Raw genomic sequence first — 17891 nt, 5'->3', positions numbered from 1 at the left:
TGCATCATGCCTATGAGAATTCAGAGTTGGAACAGAGTGAGTAAAGGAAATCTAAGGAATTTAAGCGAAAAGGGGTATTACAGCACAGTAAAGAGAACACTGAGCTGAGGATGGAGCCAGTGGAGATTCATGTGTGAAATGGAGCCATTTTGAATAAATGACTCTGGCATGCCCTTGAAAGCTCACAGGCCAGCTCCCATCTGGGGGCCACCTTGCCCTCCAGCTTCCGGTTGGTTCTACCAATGTAGACCCCTGGTCAGAGATAGGAGAAATGGGGAAACAAAGTTAGGGTTTACCCTTGGCTCCCTCCCTGTGAGGTCTCCTTCAATGGCAGTGGTCTTGCTAAAGGCTAGTGCTCCTCTCAAGGGTTCCTGCTTTCTGAACTGTCCCCCTCCAGGTGGCCTTTCAGGTGCCTTCACGCCCACACGTGTGGCTTTCCTAGCCTCTGTCCACATCTGTGGTATCGGTACATTTGTGAAGGAACTCCACTTACTGCATCCCCACTCAAATGCTGTTGGACACTGACTGATGCATCCTGGAAGAGATTCCTCCACATTGTCCATGTGATTGTTTGTGAACTATTTAACTTGGTTTGCTTATTCTTTCTTCTCCATTGTAATGATTCTTGGCTTCTTCACACAAAGTGCATATGGTGTGCAAATTATTAGAGGAAAGTGCTTTGAGTCTCCTCTATTTTCTTTAAAGTACAACTGCTGTCCACAGTGACAAGTAAGAGAGAAAACGAAAGTAGGTAAAATAAGGGCACATCTTTATTTTGCTACAAGGCAGTAAGTACACCGTCATATCTCAAAAGTTCAGTGCTGGCCATCTTGCATCAAATGTTCTTAAGGCAGTGATTGGCTATCAACCACAGTTTCTGTCTCCCCAGCTGCAAACACAGGATCCATGCAACAGTTCTGAGACCATAGGCTTAGAAACCGCAGGGGATGCGGATCAAAGGCAGAACTCCCAAATTAAAAAACAGTCAGGCTACACTCAAAACAAAACATAGAACATCAACAACATAGATCTCCCAAAAAAAGAAGTGCAATGCATGCTTTTATAAACCAACAATAACAAAAAAAAAAAAAACACAATAAAAAATTCAGGTCTCCCAAACAAGTTTTCGAATGTATTACAAAAGGAAAAAAATGTATATATATATATAAAATTAAAAAGTCTGAAATACTAGTGCATAGTCAATTACCTAACACCAAGTTCCTTTTCTTTCCATCCAAGCTCTACTGCCCCTCTGATACTAGCAGCATGTCTACAGGCTAAGACCATAGCAGCAAAAAACGTTTTTCATTTGGCATTTACAAAATTAAATTATGGAATAAAAATATAATTTTTTATAAAACTATTTCATACAGTAATAATTTTTAAAGCAAGCTAACAGAAAACTCATAAAATGGTTTGGTACAATAAATGTACCTTCAATGTCTTTAACCATAAATGAGCATTTACAATCCTGATTAACTGTCTCATGGTATGAAGTCTATACTTATAGTAATGCTTTTACTGATTTTTAAAAATATATGCATATGTTTAGTGATCAAGAAAAGTGAAACACTGGAGTACCTTTTATGTGTAAAATTTCAAAAAACCCATCACAGGAAAAAATACTGATCTGTTGGATCCTTTAAAATACAGATAAATCATTTTATGTTTTTTTTTTAAAAAATCTGCATTAAGATATTAACAACTGGTTACAATTCATTACCTAATAATTTAGGTAAGACTGTTATTTATTTTTAAAAATCCTTTTAGTTGGGTGAAATCCAATAAGATTTCATTCAACTAAATGCACTTGGTGCTGCTCTCAACTGTTGTACCACAACAAAAATAGGTTCTTCTCCCATTCATGAAAAGTTTCATGTCGAGGAATGATATATCCCAAGTCAACCTGAAGTGTTCTGAAAACCATAATGCTTTTCTGGAAATGTCTCACATGACCAGTGTCCGGGCTGAGAATGCATTCGCGTATTTACGAGCTTGACTGGAGGCTGTCATCTGTTCCTCCATCTTTCCACAGGATGCAGCTTCCCAGGTACTGCTACAAGGCTGATGGGGAAAAGAGAGGGCAACAGGAACGTCAGTCAAGGAAGCACATTCTGTAGTCCCAGTAGGGCCAGCATGGACCAACAGATGGCAAGCGGTTGACACCAGGAAGGCTTTAGATAGAATCTTACCTCCTTGGCCCCCAGAAATCCAGTGTTCTTAAGGAGTATGGCTGATCAGAAATTATTTGTTAGGAGGGAAAACCCACTCTAAGCAGTTTTATAAGATACAATCACATCTTCATATTTTAATGCCTTTTGTCTATTAGGCAATTTTACAAAGCTGGAGACAGGAAAGAGATGCCTAAGGTGAGCTGTGACCAGCTACTCACTAAACTAACTGCTGAGTGCTTGAGCCGCATGGGCAAAGTAGCTCATGCACGCGCTGGAATTGATCAACACTTGCTAAGTGTCGTATATATGTTTTCATCAATTACTTTAGAAAGATTTATCAGTATAGTTTAATTTTTTTCTTTTTTTTTGAGACACATTCACGCTCTGTCATACTAGGTTGATCAGTATTGGTGCAATCACGGGTCACTGCAGCCTCAGCCTTCTGCGCTCAAGTGATCCTCCTACCTCAGCTTCCCAAGTAGCTGAAACGACAGGCATGTGCCACCAAGCCCCGGCTAATTTTTGTATTTTCTGTAAAGACGGGATTTCATCATGTTGCCCAGGCTAGTCTGGAACTCCTGGACACAAGTCATCTGCCCATCTTGGCCTCCCAAAGTGCTGGGATTATAGGCATGAAGCCAGTATAACTTAATTTTTAAAGATACACTAGAAGATACAAGATGGACCTAATATCTAAGGACAGCATCTCCATGCCAGGGACAGTGGCACTTCACATTTCACACGGATTATCTCATTTAATCAGCACAACAGCCCCAGAGGCGGGTTCATTCTCTCTATAGACAGGCTAGAGAAGGGAGACAGAGAGTGGAGGGAACTTGCCCCTGTGCAGGTAAGTGGTGAATTGGCTTTGAACTTTGCCTCCGGCTCCTGTGGTGCCTGTGTTGCCTCAAATGCCAATATGCACTATTTATGCCCTACTTGGTTTCCAAAAGGACTTATGATGATTACAAAAGAAATTCAAGACAACAGAGTTTAAAAATGTGTATAAAGCAGAGTCAGAGGGAAATAAATTTGGAAAAAAATAAACACAGCTGGCCCTCAACATCTGTGGGTTCCCTATCTGTGGATTCCACATTTGTGGGTTCCACATCCATGGATTAAATCAATGGCAGATCAAAAATATTCAGGAAAAAATAATTGCTGTATATTGAACGTGTATAGGTTTTTCCTTGTCATTATCCCCTAACAATATAACAACTATTTCCGTAGCATTTATACTGTATTAGTTATAAAAAGTAATCTAGAGATGATTTAAAGTGTACAGGAATTAATGGGTACAATGTATGTTATTCCAGTGATAGATATACTCACAGCCTTGATTTTGACCTCTATGCAATATATTCATGTAATAAAATTACACTTGTACCCCATGAATTTGTACAAATAAAAAATAAAAATTATATGGGAAGATGTGTGTAGGTTATATGCAAACACTATGCAATTTTATATCAGGGACTTAAGCATCCATGGATTTTGGTGTCCTGAAACAAATCCCCCATTGATTCTAAGGAACAACTATAAAACAAAGATGGTATGAGATTGCACACAAAACACCTGCCATAAAGCACAGTGCCCCAGCTAGACGCAACCTCCCAATTGACTCTGATCTCTAGCAGTCAATGCAGAGAGGGGAACAGAAACACAAACAGAGGTAAGATTTGGTGCCTGTAAGCACAAAAGGAAACCAGTGGGTTAGAAAAAGCACTATTCCTGGTATTGGTATCAGAGGGATTATTTTCCATGGGACAGAAGAATAAGAAAGGCCTTAGCTCTTCAGAGCCTGCAGTGTCCTGTATGAGACAGAATGAACACACACAAAACAGGTGGAATAATAACAGACAGTGTGTGCAGGTTTGTGGTGTTGCCCTTGGGAAGAGGGGATGGGACACTGAGGAACTGTCAAGGCAGAGTTCTGAGGAAAGGGTGAAAACAGGTAAGATTAGGGGAGAGAGAGGTGGAAAAGCAGGGATGTCATCCAGGGAGCAAGGTAGGAGGAAAGAGGCAGGAGGCTGCAATCTGTACACTGCTGGTGGGAGGGGGTGTGGGGAGAGGTAGAGAAAGGGTTAAATGACAACACTGAACAAGCCCTCACTATCTGCCCACCATGCCTCTAAGTGTTATTTATCTATCTCCTCTCATTTAATTCTCACACAAAACACCTGTGGCATAGGTACCACATTCACTGCATCCATTTTACAGACCAGGCAATTTGAAAGGAAGAGATGATTTAGGCACCATACTCAAGGTCACCCAGGTAAGAAATGATGAAGCAAGAATGTCACCCACGGGTCCACACCCCAAGTGAGTACACTGCCTCCATTCGAGTTCTTGTCAGGAACAATAAAAGTAACTGGGAAATTGTGTGCTCAGGGCACCAGGGCCTTGGGATCCAGGAAAGTGTTGAGATGGGGTGTTAAGAGTCACTGGACTTCTTAGCAAATAAGTATAATTCTACAAAAACAAGCCATGGGGACAGTGGTAGGTTTCTTTGCCTAGTTGCTGGAACAAAGTTTCCTGACCTAGGGTTTTCAGTGTAATATTCTAGACTTCCCTAGAGTACAAAGCCTGTGCCATCTCCCCACTGATGTCAACAGCACTGTCTATGAATAGAAACATTCACTCTGAAAGCGCAGAGGCTCAATGTGTAACTTGAAATACTCCATAGTAAGATGGATTATCATAATACTTTCCAGGAACTGTGTATCACAAAAATGACAAGACAAAGATAACAGACAGGTATTCTGAATTGCCTTCTATTCTGAATTTAATGTTTTCCTAAAGAAAATAACCAGGTTAGTTACAATATTTGAGATAGTTCTGAATAAATCATGTTTCTCTAGCCTCAAGTATGCAGGTGAAATACACATATTTCTCTGGTGTCTATCTGTCCATACAAATTCCCAAAACACAAAATTGACACAGGAAACCAATTAAACAATAAAACTGAATGTTAACTTTTCAATTACTGAGCTTGCAGTTGTAATTGCTGTAACAATGTGACATATAGTAGTGACTACTGGAGGGTGAATGGTTGAATATGGTGAATATGAAGTGCTGTGCAGGGATTATAGCAATGATTAGATATACGTGGAGTCAAGGACTTCGACAAGTGATGAAAACCGGAAGCAGAATGAAATATCTTAATATTGTAATATCTTGTATGTAAATTTAAATTTACATAGCGATACACACAGAAAAGAAAAATATTTGAAATGAATGGATTAGAAGGGGAATGAAGGTGAGAATAGAGACAGATGTGAGCACCAAGAAAGAAAGGATAGTTTCTGTTTTACTCTGGTTAAGAATTTTCCCAATGTCTTTAAAATGGCCTATGAGAAAAACTTTTTTTCTATTTAGCTCGGCTTCGATCAACACAGAATTAATTTTTTTTTCTATTTGTCTTTTTTTAGACATACGACTTCATTCTGTTGCCCAGGCTGGAGTGCAGGGGTGTAATCATAGCTCCTTCAAACTCCTGGGCTCAAGCAAGCCTCCCACCTCAGCCTCCTGAGTAGATGGGACTACAGGCGTGTATCACCATGCCCAACTATGGTTTTTAAAATTTTTTTGTTGTGGGGGTCTTGCTCTGTTGCCTAGGCTGGTCTCAAACTTCTGGCCTCAAGTAATCTTCCTGCCTTGGCCTCTCAAAGTGTTGGGATTAAGAAAAAGCCACTGCACCCAGCCAGAATTAATTTTCTAAATGTGTAAATTAAGTATCTTAAAATGCTATGTTAAAACAATCTGACGCTTGCTATTACCATGCCTCCTCTTAAAAGTCAGTTCTGGGTCTTTTTTGTTTTTGAGAAAGGGTCTCGCTTTTGCCCAGGCTGGCACGATCACAGTTCATTGCAGCCTCCATCTCTGGGGTTAAAGCTGATTCTCCTCAGTAGCTGGGACTGCAGGCCCATGGCACATCACCCCTGGCTAATTTTTGTATTTTTTGTAGAGACAGGGTCTCTCTATGTTGCATAGGCTGGTCTCAACCTCCTGGACTCAGGTGATCCACCTGCCTTGGCCTCCCAAAGTGCTGGGATTACAGGTGTGAGCCACTACACAGCCCAAAAGTCAAGTTCTGATCCTTCGTAATATAGTCCTTAGGTTGACTTTGAATTCTCAAAGCCAGTTCAGGAGAATCTAGTACTAAGTACTATCAACTTAATATATTTTCAACTTGACATCTGACTGTGTTCCTGTGAGATCCCGTACATGGCTCATCACTTTATTCATATTTAGCTCTTCCTCCAGGACTAGATATTTAAAATGAGATCAATATAAAGAAGATACCATATATTTGTAAGTAGAGTTCTGAGAGACCCTTTCAAATCATTAGCTTCTCCTAAGTCAAAAGAGAAGTTACCAAGAAACAAATAAAAATGAATGAAATATCCAAATTCCAGAAAGCATAGTATTTCTGAGTCATATATTCCCTGTAGCTGAGAGCCAGGGCAGCCAAGATGACTTGGAACGCCTGATTCTCCCAGTATAGACAAACACCAGGGTGTGGGAGCCACCATGTACGAGAACCACTGTGTGTAGGAACAAAAAGGCCACCACGCCTGAGTGAGGCAGCTCCTTTTCTGCACCAGGAAAGCACAAGACAAGCACATCTTACCACAATAAATGAAACAAACTGGTCAGAGTAGACATATGCCTATGGCATGAAAGTCAAGGAAGATCAGAAGGTTGAGTACTTTGGTACCAAAAAAAAAAAGAAATACTCCCTCTTTCCCATCTTACCTGAAGCCTGGGGGCCCCATGCCAACTTTTCATGCAGACAGAATAATTTTGACAAAGGAAGATTAATGTCTTTGTGCTGAAAGAATATTTTTAAATACTGTCCTACATATCTCTGCAAATTCACCGTATTCTCTCTCCCTAAACTTTAGTTTCATTTACACTGAAGAACTGGTGAGAATTATGGGTTTCTACATATGCATTCTTGTTAAGTTACTAACCCCTGGTGCTCTTGCAGACATGTCACTCTATCATAATTCATTTCAACATTAATAATCCTACCCACACATCCTCCTCCTGTGGCCAGGGAGTCATCTCACTTATCCTGTAATGTGCCTTTAATTGCCCCTGGGCAGAAGTGAACTATAAACAGTCTGTCAAAGCTTTAACTGGGATATCCTGTTAAAGCACTTTAAATAAACGTTGCCATACTTTGTAGAAAACAGAAGAAACAAAAAGAAAAAAGACCATGTCCACAGGTGGTTTTCTGTCAGAATTAGATTATCTTCACATTTTCATTTAGAACATGAATAGTTTTTGCACCATGCTGAACAACGGTTCCTATTATTACATTCATATAGCAACTTCACCCAGTATCTGCTGACTTCAAAAGCCTTGACAAATAGTGTTTTACAATTTGCTGACCTAATAAGAAACTTGTATAAACTGAAAAAAAAAAAAAGGTAAAACCAAAGCAACTCATCGGATGATATTATGTTTTTATTACATTTTGTTTTAAAACAATAAGCAGGCATCAATGGTATCTAAAACAGTAAAAAAACAAGTATTTTCTGCTTATTCTATTTCACCTATCTGAAAAAAAAAAAAACTTACTCTGGACTAAAATTCTAAAAATAAGAATTCCTTCCCAAAGGGGTATCTTTTTAAAAATGGATCAGTTAAAAGAGAAACTATAGAAATCTTTAGTTGTCTCTTAAAAGTCAGGGATGAGCGTAAACTGAAATGTTGCTAAGGTAAGGTTAATGGCTGCCAGGAGTAAATGCTTCCCTAGGTTGGCACAAATCAATTGCCTCCAACTTCAGCACTGCTGATTTTCTATAGATCTTACAAGTTGGGGAATTAAAAGTCGAGATGGTGATTGGAAGTTGCCTCGTCTACCAATGCCTCCACTTCCCAAGCCTAAATTAACAATTGCAAATGTGAATGGACCTTTCCCAAATTTGGCATTTGTTGCAGAAGTCTCTAGAGGTCTCTTCATCTTACATGCTGATAGACTTTCTAACAGTTTATATTACATAGCCTAGGGTGGCACAACTTTTTGGAATATCCTTTTCCTTAGTCACATATGAATTCCAAACTATTAAGATTAAGACCAGTGCCAAATTGCTCTAAAGCAATTCTATCTTTGCAGGCCAGCCCAAGGAAGATTTTATCTCACAATGTTTGTTCTCTCTAAGTGTCACCAAACAAAACAAATAAAAAATCCACATATCAAAAGTCTGGGGCAGGGCATTCTGACTCTGAACTCAACATAGCTTCTCCCTTCATGTAGCCCTTCTCAGTTCAATTCAAAAGCTGTACACAGGAAAGCTGCTTAATTTATAACACTTTTTTGAAAGCAGGTCACTGAATTACTACTGACAGCTATGTGAATTTCTGCCAGGGTAAGTGGAAAAAAGTGACCAAAAGGGAGAACCGAATGAGTGTGCAGACATCCAAGGGAGCAGGTCAGCACAGCACACTAGATGAAAGAGGCTCAGAAAGATCTACCATGTGCAGACGGTTTCCATGTCTTTTTAGAGGCCTACATGAGCAGCAGAAACATAAAGAAAACCAGTAAATTAGTTGTTTCATCTCCATCATACTGTGAGGTCTGACCAGCTTTTTTTCAAGGAATCAGTCGAATCAGCTCTCTCTTTTGGTGACCCACTGACACAGTTCTGCAAGAGTAGGGCAGGGAATAGCATGCAAGAGGAAATAATATACCACAATGCAAAAACAACAACAACAAAAAACCTGGCCTTTGGTGAGGGCTCCTTGCCAGCATTTCAAGGACAGGGACTCTATGTGGCCTCTGCCTAATAATACCACTGGTGTACAGTGGCAAGTGTGCCGCCATCTTGAAAGCAATATTATATCCATTTGATCTTCGTAATAACCCATGTGATGAGTGTAGGATATTCTATGGTCCTCAACTTATAGATGAGAGCAATTTAATTTGCTTAATTTTGTTCATTTGATGAATTAAAGTCATACCATTTGAAAACGGTGGAGTCTAGCCTGGAACCCAGGTTCTGTTGCCCGCATGCTAGTTTATTACACTGCTCAGCAACGCCTATCAGGCAAAAAGGGTTTGCCTTATTTTTTTAAAAATATAAAAGTTCATAAACAAATAACATAAAGAAGAGCAATCTAAAACACACTGAACCCAAAAGCCGGGGGAGTATTGACTGCTAGTAATAATATTTTAAAATTTCTTGATGCTGTGCAAATGTGTTTAAATAATAATGGCTGGGGAAATTTTCTTTAACTTAAACTCCTTGTTTTAAAAAAGTCAGGCCATGGGCAAGCCAAGTCAGGAAATTAAAATTTAAGGCTGTCATTCTGTGGTTACAAAAAAGAGGAAAGTGAGTGAGTAGAAAGCCTATGAACATATCTTTTACACTTGGGTTTTAAAGAGGAATAAAAGGAAATTATAATATAAGAGAAAAATACAGAAGGTCAGAAGGCTTATTACTTAAAGTACAGTTTTTGATCTACCAATAAAAATGGCTACCTTAAGAAAACTTGATTAGCATAATGTGCTTATTTCAAAACATAAAGGAAATGGAAAGCACGCTGAGGAACGCAGGCAACTCTTTTCCCCTTGCATCTGCCTCGGTCTCTCTTGGGGTAATGACTGAATGGCAGAATCCAGCAGCATTCCACAGTGCCTTTCCTGCCACAAATGCACGCTTTCTAGGCTGAATGTTTTCACTACTTCCTCATTTATGACCATTTTATAAGCTTCTAGACCCTATCCTCTATCCCACACAATGTGGAGAGAAGGCTGAATACTGACAATGATATGACATGAAAATCTCATATATTCTGAGCCACATGAAAGACACAAATAAGAAAAACATCTCAGAACACTTGTATGTAAGAATATCCTGTTTGCTTTTACAATTTAAAATTAAAGCAACTGTAAAAAAAAAATAAAAGAAAGAAACTTAACAATTTTAAGATTATGCAGCTGTTGCAAATTCCTTTTGGAAAAAGATTAAGTAATTTAAAAAACAAATACAACTTGATTGTACATTTATAAAAGCCTCTATTTAAGCCCTATAGATTATAGATTAGGGGATACATGGAGAGTTCCAAATTATTAAAATTCATTGAGCCTTGGCTGGGTGCAGCAGCTCACGCCTATAATCCCACAGCACTTTGGGAGGCTGAGACAGGCAGATCATCTGAGGTTGGGAGTTCGAGCCCAGCCTGGCCAACATGGTAAAATTTGTCTCTACTAAAAATACAAAAATTAGCTAAGTATGGTGGCGGGTGCCTGTAATCCTAGCTACCTGGGAGATTGAGGCAGGAGAATCACTTGGACCCAGAAGGTGGAGACTGCAGTAAGCTGAGCTCGTACCACTGCACTGCAGCCTTGGTGACAGAGTGAGACTCTGTCTCAAAAAAACAACAACAAAAACAATTATTTGTATCTCAGTGACAACCCACATTAACAATGGGCAGACTTAGCACCCTGATTTTGGTGTCTATGCATCATTTCTCACTAAGAAGATTCATAACACCATGGGGAAATGGCTGATTCCATTAAGAGAATAAGGAAATGTGGCTATTAAACTAAAGCAACTTAAATTCATTAAATTGAAAATTCTGTTCCTCAGAAGCACTTACCACATTTCAAGTGCTCAAAAGCCACATATGATTATTAGCTATTTCCTTTACATCACTGTAGAAGTTCTATTAGACAGCACTGAACTAGAGAGCAAATGAGATTTAAGAGACTTAACCAAATGCAATGTGTGAAATTGTGTCAATTTTGATTCTTTTTTGGATTAATGGGAAAACTTAAATATATCTGGGAATGAGAAGATTAAAGAATTATTGTTAAATATCTGATAATGGTATTAGGTTATATATAAAAATGTCTATTTTTAGAGACATATCTGAAAGTACATGAAAAAAAATGTTATATTGGTTGGAATTTATTTTGAAATACTTCAGGCTGGGCAGGATGGCTCCTGCCTGTAATCCCAGCACTTTGGGAGGCCAAGGCAGAAGGATTGCTTGAGCCCAGGAGTTTGAGGCCAGCCTGGGCAACACAGGGAGACCCTATCCCTACAAAAAAAATAAAAAAATAAAAATTAGCTGGGCATGGTGGCATGTGCTTATAGTCCCAGCTACTCAAGAGGCTGAGGTAGGAGGATTGCTTGAGTCCAAGAGGTGGGCTGCAGTGAGCCACGATCTTGCCACTGCACTCCAGCCTGCATGATACAGCAAGGCCTTGTCTCAAAAAAATAAAAAATAAAAAAACTTCATAAAAAAGAGATGAAGTAGGCCAGGCATGGTGGCTTACACCTATAATCCCACCACTTTGCAAGGCCAAGGCAGATGGATCACTTGAAGACAGCAGTTTGAGACCAGCCTAGCCAACATGGTGAAACCCCATTGCTACTAAAAATACAAAAATTAGCCGGCCATAGTGGTGGGCGTCTGTAATCCCAGCTACTCAGGAGACTGAGGCAGAAGAATTGCTTGAACCTGGGAGGCACAGGTTATAGTGAGCTGAGATGGCAACACTGCACTCCAGCCTGGGCAACAGAGTGAGACAGTCTCAAAAAAAAAAAAAAAAAAAGATGAGGTAAATATGGCAAAATGATAATAATTGTTAAATCTAGAACACAGTATGTTTTCCATACTTCTAAGTGTGTATAAAATTTATAATAAAATGTCAAACATATAGCTTCTTGTATTTCTAACTTTAAAATAGTGAACATAATTTATACATATTTATGAATAAGCATGTGCATTTATATGTATGTTAGAAGCAAAACCAAAATGGCCCAGTATATGAGCCTTAAAAACAGTAATAACTGCTCATCTAAAATGTTATTGCCATTATCCAGTCAGGAGTGATTCAAACTGAAATGATAAAACACAGAATTGCACAGTTACTGTGTTCTTCAATAAACCGTTCTTCCACATAAGTTATTTAGACAATTTAGAGGGATGGACAATCAATTGCATTATACCAGTTGCAAATATTTTACATTTTGAAAGTATTCAAATTTTAAAATATTTTGAAACTCCTATATTGCTGTTTTAATAAAAGCATTGTGACAAAAACGTCTAGATGGTTTGGCTAAAATCCCACTTAATATTTAATTTATTATAAGTATAAATTACAAAAATTATAGGTGTATAAAGTACTCTTAAGTACGATACATATCATTTAATAAATGTGCAATATGTTCAATAATACCATGTGTGAGAAATATGCCTAATTAGGTCAAATTGGATTATTAATGGAAATATATGAAATGGCATTGTGTCTTAAACAAACAAAATTACCAAATAGCATAAAAACATCTAGAAATATTGTTGAGTCAGAATTATATGCAATACAGGCCATATATGTTTAAATATTTAGAGTCACTCCAAGATTTTCCAATACTTATCATGATAGTCTGAAACATTTCAGAAATCACATATTTCTGTGGTATCGGAAGCTAGATCTCTATGACATAAAATGAAGGAGATACTTGGTATATAGCATTCATTCCTTTAGCGAATATTTCTGTTTTCCTCCCAACTGGCAAGCATGTAGAGCAACATTCAGTAAGTACTTCTTAAAATGACTTAGTATTATAGCAGATTAAAACAATTCTTTTAGAGACAAGGTCTTGCTCTTGTCTCCCAGGTTAGAGTGCAGGGGCACGATCATGGCTCACTGTAACCTTGAACTCTTGGGCTCAAGAAAGCCTTCCACTCTAGCCTCCTGAGTAGCTAGGATTACAGGTGTGCACTGCCACCACACCCAGCTAATTATTTACTTATTTATTTTTTTGAGGTGGAGTTTTGCTCTTGTTGCCAAGGCTGGAGTGCAATTGTGTGATCTTGGCTCACCACAACTCCATCTGCCACCTGGGTTTAAGTGATTCTCCTGTCTCAGCCTCCCGAGTAGCTGGGATAACAGGCATGTGCTACCACCCCCAGTAATTCTGTATTTTTAGTAGAGACAGGTTTCACCATGTCGGTCAGACTGGTCTTGAACACCAAACCTCAGGTGATCTGCTCACTTCGGCCTCCCAAAGTGCTGTGATTACAGGTGTAAGCCACCATGCTTGGTCTGATATTTTATTTTTTAATAGAGACTGAGTGTCGCTATGTTGCCCAGGCTGGTCTCAACTCCTGGTCTCAAGCCATCATCCAGTCTCGGCTTCCCAAAGTGTTGGGATTACAGGTGTGAGCCACTGCACCCAGCTTTATAGCAGATTATTAAAATATATTTGGTCAGTGTAAACCAGTAAGCCATATACTGTAGATAGGAGTATTAACTCTAAAATTAACTTTCAAGTCTCAATTATTCAGTTTGGTAAAACTGACAAATATTACCTTTATCATACATGACTTAATCTCAGAGTATAGACGTTAGAATCTGTAAATTGCCAATATGACTCATTGATAGACAGGAGAATACAGATTAATAAAATAGAGCCACAATTTTGTTTTGAGTTTCAAAGATAACCAACATTTCCATTAAATAAAATACAAATATACTGATTAAGTTAAATACTGAACTATGGGTTTTCGACTTACTTAACAATAGCTGTCCCCAAGTATATTTCTGTGTTTGTTTTTTGAAATTTAGAACAGACTTTTCCTCTACTACTACAGATACAATTTGGCCCCAGGCTAGGTTAGAAAACATACATAAAACTTAATCTAATTTAATTAAAATACTAATAGCACTAATAGCAGTAGTTGAATTCTGTTCTCTAGAAACCAAGGGCCAAGTAACTTAGGAGGGAAGGGAAAAAAAAAAGAAGAAGCAAAAGCTTTCCTTCTGGACCTAAGAACAGCTCTCAGGGAAATTTTGAAATGGCTGCTTTTTGCCTTGACATCCTTATAACTCCCTTTCTGGGTTCCTCTTATGTTTGGGTGGGGTTCATTCTCTTCCTCATCTACCAATTCTTTGTGATATTCTTTTTTTTGAGGTGGAGTCTCATTCTGTCACCCAGGCTGGAGAGCAGCAGCACGATCTCAGCTCACTGCAGCCTCTGCCTCCTGAGTTCAAGTGACTCGCCTCCCTTAGCCTCCAGAGTAGCTGTGATTACAGGTGCGCATCACCATGCCTGGCTAATATTTTTGTATTTTTAGTAGAGATGGGATTTCACCGTGTTGGCCAGGAAGGAAGCAATCTGATTTAATTAATAAACAAAATGTGCTTGCAACCCTTATTTAAAAATAATACTAAGCATCAGCCGGGTGGTGCAGTACCTCACACCTGTAATCCCAGCACCATGGGAGGCCGACGTGGGTGGCTCACTTGAAACCAGGAATTTGAGACCTTCCTGGCCAATGTGGCAAAACCCTGTCTCTACCAAAAAATACAAAAACAAATAGCTGGGCACCGGTGGCTCACACTTGTAATTCCAACTACTTGGGAGGCCGAGGCACAAGAAACACTTGAACCCAGGAGGCAGAAGTTGCAGTGAGCTGAGATCACACCACTACACTGCAGCCTGGGCCACAGAGCAAGACCCTGTGTCAAAAAACAAAAACACCAAAAAACTAAGCATTGCAAATACTTAAACAGGGGAAGTTTTAAGATTCTCACAATTTGGAATGAGAAACTATCACAAGAATGGGAAAGCCCATTCAGGGAATGGGCAGACTCTCAAAAGGTTGCTATCCTATGATAGTGCCTTTTAACTTACAGCAAGAAACATGACTTTCAGCTTCTGAACCCAGGCTCTTCACTTCCTCTAGGATTATGAAGTTTCCCTCTGTATGGCCCAGGGGGATGGAGGAGAGGGCTCTGCAGGTGGCTGGGTATTTGGGCTATTTATTGTTAGGAACTGCTTTAAATAATTTAGGGAAGTAAAATTTGCATTCTTATTTACATTTGGCTCAGGATTAAATTGGAATTTGTTATATTTCATCAACACACACCCACTTTAGGGTTACAAGGGAAGTATCTTTTGATATTAAAACTTGACTGCAGATGGTCAACTTCAGATTGGCCGCACAACATTGACAGTTGACTTTCTTGTTCTGACAGTCAAATACATTGCAATTATTTTCTGTCTGACTAATTTCAAACTTCATTTGGAACAGTCTCTGTTGTTTAGGGAATACAGCATAAAAAAGAAAATATTTGGAACAAAAAGTAAACTATATCGATATATTTTCATAAAATATTTAAGGGCAGAAGGAGATAGTGACACACGTAGTACACATGTAATACATAATCTTAGTCTCAGTCACAATAAGAAACATTTCATTTCATCACGCTTTGGGAATCTGCACTCATAAAAATTTCTAGCATGTCTCCTATGAGTAGCAAAAATGAATTATTGGATTTTTCTAGACATCAAGAAATTGTATAAAAGCATCACTCCTCTATGTCTAAAATGTTAAAAAAACACACCACCACTACCACCACCACCACCACCACCAGTGACAGTTTTTCAGGAAATGAATTTTAAAATACCAATGTTGGAATAGCAATTACCTGCAAGGGGCTCGCCAGGGACCTGTTTTTAGGTACTGTAAATGCTTTGAGAACATTGTCTTCATCTTCTGATGCTGGTGTCATTAAAACGGAACTTGTAAGAATATTCTAAAGGGAAGAGAATAATTTGAAATTTAAATGAGGTTGGATAATATGAGAGCCAACATTTTTCTAATACTGTAGAGAGTAGATTACTATGAGATGATACACATTAGCATAAAAAAATGCAGTTATCTGCCAGAAATTCTTCCCACTCTGAGCTAAAGGAGAACTCAACTATGTATGAACCTTAATCCCATTGTGGCAAACATCACCACAACACAAACCTCCTTTGGGATCCCACAGAGTGCTAGGCATGTGTTAGGCACTCAAAAAACATCTGCTAAATGAATTAATAAACACATGCCTTTAAAAACAGAAGATTCATTAAGTTCTGGGGAGAGAGCAGTTTATTTCAAATATAGGTACAGAGCTATCAATATTTTAGAGCTATAAATTATTGGCCAAAAAAAAATGGCGAAAGTAGGGAATATAGAACAAGACCAACTGAGTTCCAACCCAGCACCGCCACTTATTGGGTATATAATCTTGAGTGAATGATGAAGCCTCCTTGTGCCTCTGTTTTCCAGCTGACATAATGGAAATGATAATAATATCAACCTGGCCAGACACGGTGGCTCAAGCCTGTAATCCCAGAACTTTGGGAGGCCAAGGTGGGTGGATCACCTGAGGTCGAGAGTTCGAGACCAGACTGACCAACATAGAGAAACCCCGTCTCTACTAAAAATACAAAATTAGCCAGGCATGGTGGCACATGCCTGTAATTTCAGCTACTTGGGAGGCTGAGGCAAGAGAATCACTTGGACCTGGGAGGTGGAGGTTGTACAAAACTCCATCTCAAAAAAAAAAAAAAAAAAAAAAGAAAAAAACCCCAACCTTACAGGATAATTGGGAGGATTAATTGAATTAATTCATTGAAAGCCCCTAGAACAGTACTTACCACTTAGTACCTACTAAATAAATAAAGTTGTCATTGGCTCTGATTTTCCTTAAGACATAAGGACAACCATTCACAAATTATAAACTTTAAAAATGGTGGTAGTAAACCAAAGCAACTGGGTACAACACTGTGCATCTACTATAGACACCGTGGTTGATACTATAATAGATGCTACACAAACCAAATGAGAGATAACTTAACAAGAAAAAAATATTATTTAGAAGACAAATAAATTAAAGGAAAATATAAAAATTAACATTGTTTTTATGGAAATATCCATATAGCAGATTTTTTTAAATGGCAAAGGCGCTCAAATCGTAAGAAAACAAATAACAAAAAAGCCTGCTATGTTTCTAACACACAAAAATATCTCAACTTTAAACTCTACACTAATAATCATTTTTTTAGGCCGGGATCAGTGGCTCACACCTATAATCCCAGCACTTTGGGAGGCCGAGGCAGGTGGATCACCTGAGGTGTGAGGTATTTAAAAAATACATTAAAAAAAATCATGCACAGGAGAATATTTAGAAATAAGATGCCTTAAAGAGGGAGCGCTGAAAGCGCAGCAGCCCTATGGGCCACACACAGGATTTTGTGAGGCAGCAGCATCACATAACAACTTGGGGGCTGCTGCGCACATACTTACCGGTGCATCTGCCACAGGCGAGGTCTGTGCAAACAGTTGGGTATTCAGACTGTCCCCTTCCCAGTGGTGTGAGCAGAAAAAGTTTCCTGATTTATCAGTTGGAGATTCCACCTTAAAGCATATAGAAAGTGCTTTGTTGATTCTAGAACTAGAACTTCCTATGAAACGTTTAGTCAGGAGTATATTTCTGGCCAGTCCCTCAAATACTCGTATAAAACTATGTTGCTAACTTGCACTATCAACTCAATTTGCTCTACCTTCTGGATTCAACAAAGAACCACTAACAGCAAATTTAAAATGTGACCAGCTGCAAATTTTACTGCCCCAGTAAAGCTCCTGTGTTTTCAACCAATGTTCTGATTCTAGGTGTTTATTTTATTAAGAATATATTTTAGTGATATCCGTGTGTTGTATCTGTCATGGATTTTATTTTGGTGACATAAAAGGTCTTTTGGTGACAAAATACTGGTTTTTAATCACACTTTTGGTAAAACTCTGCATTACTGAATAAGAAAATCAGATTTTTAACTATGAGAAAAAAATCAAATACTTATCTTTACAAGAAAATAAATTCAAGAGGCACTGTATTTAACCTGCTGGAAAACAGTTGTT

At 38.6% G+C, this 17891-nt stretch overlaps 1 protein-coding gene across 4 annotated transcripts in view; it reads right to left on the bottom strand.

Annotated features, from left to right (window-relative positions):
- Positions 1-748: 748 nt before the first annotated feature.
- Positions 749-17891, bottom strand: part of MYB (MYB proto-oncogene, transcription factor) — a 37376-nt gene continuing 20233 nt past the window's right edge. For all 4 annotated transcript variants that reach the window (XM_035296756.3, XM_035296757.3, XM_054254459.2 and 1 more), the window contains 3 exons: positions 17280-17390; positions 15631-15738; positions 749-2064 (listed from right to left, as the gene is read on the bottom strand). In XM_035296756.3, the coding sequence (XP_035152647.1) occupies positions 1948-2064; positions 15631-15738; positions 17280-17390 (336 nt within the window). In that variant the 3' untranslated portion in view covers positions 749-1947. The remainder of the gene's footprint in view (positions 2065-15630; positions 15739-17279; positions 17391-17891) is intronic.

Source organism: Callithrix jacchus, chromosome 4, assembly GCF_049354715.1.
Source record: "Callithrix jacchus isolate 240 chromosome 4, calJac240_pri, whole genome shotgun sequence".
Classification (NCBI taxonomy): domain Eukaryota; kingdom Metazoa; phylum Chordata; class Mammalia; order Primates; family Cebidae; genus Callithrix; species Callithrix jacchus.
The sequence above is the reverse complement of the archived record's forward strand: the minus strand, read 5'-3'. Positions and strand labels throughout refer to the sequence as shown.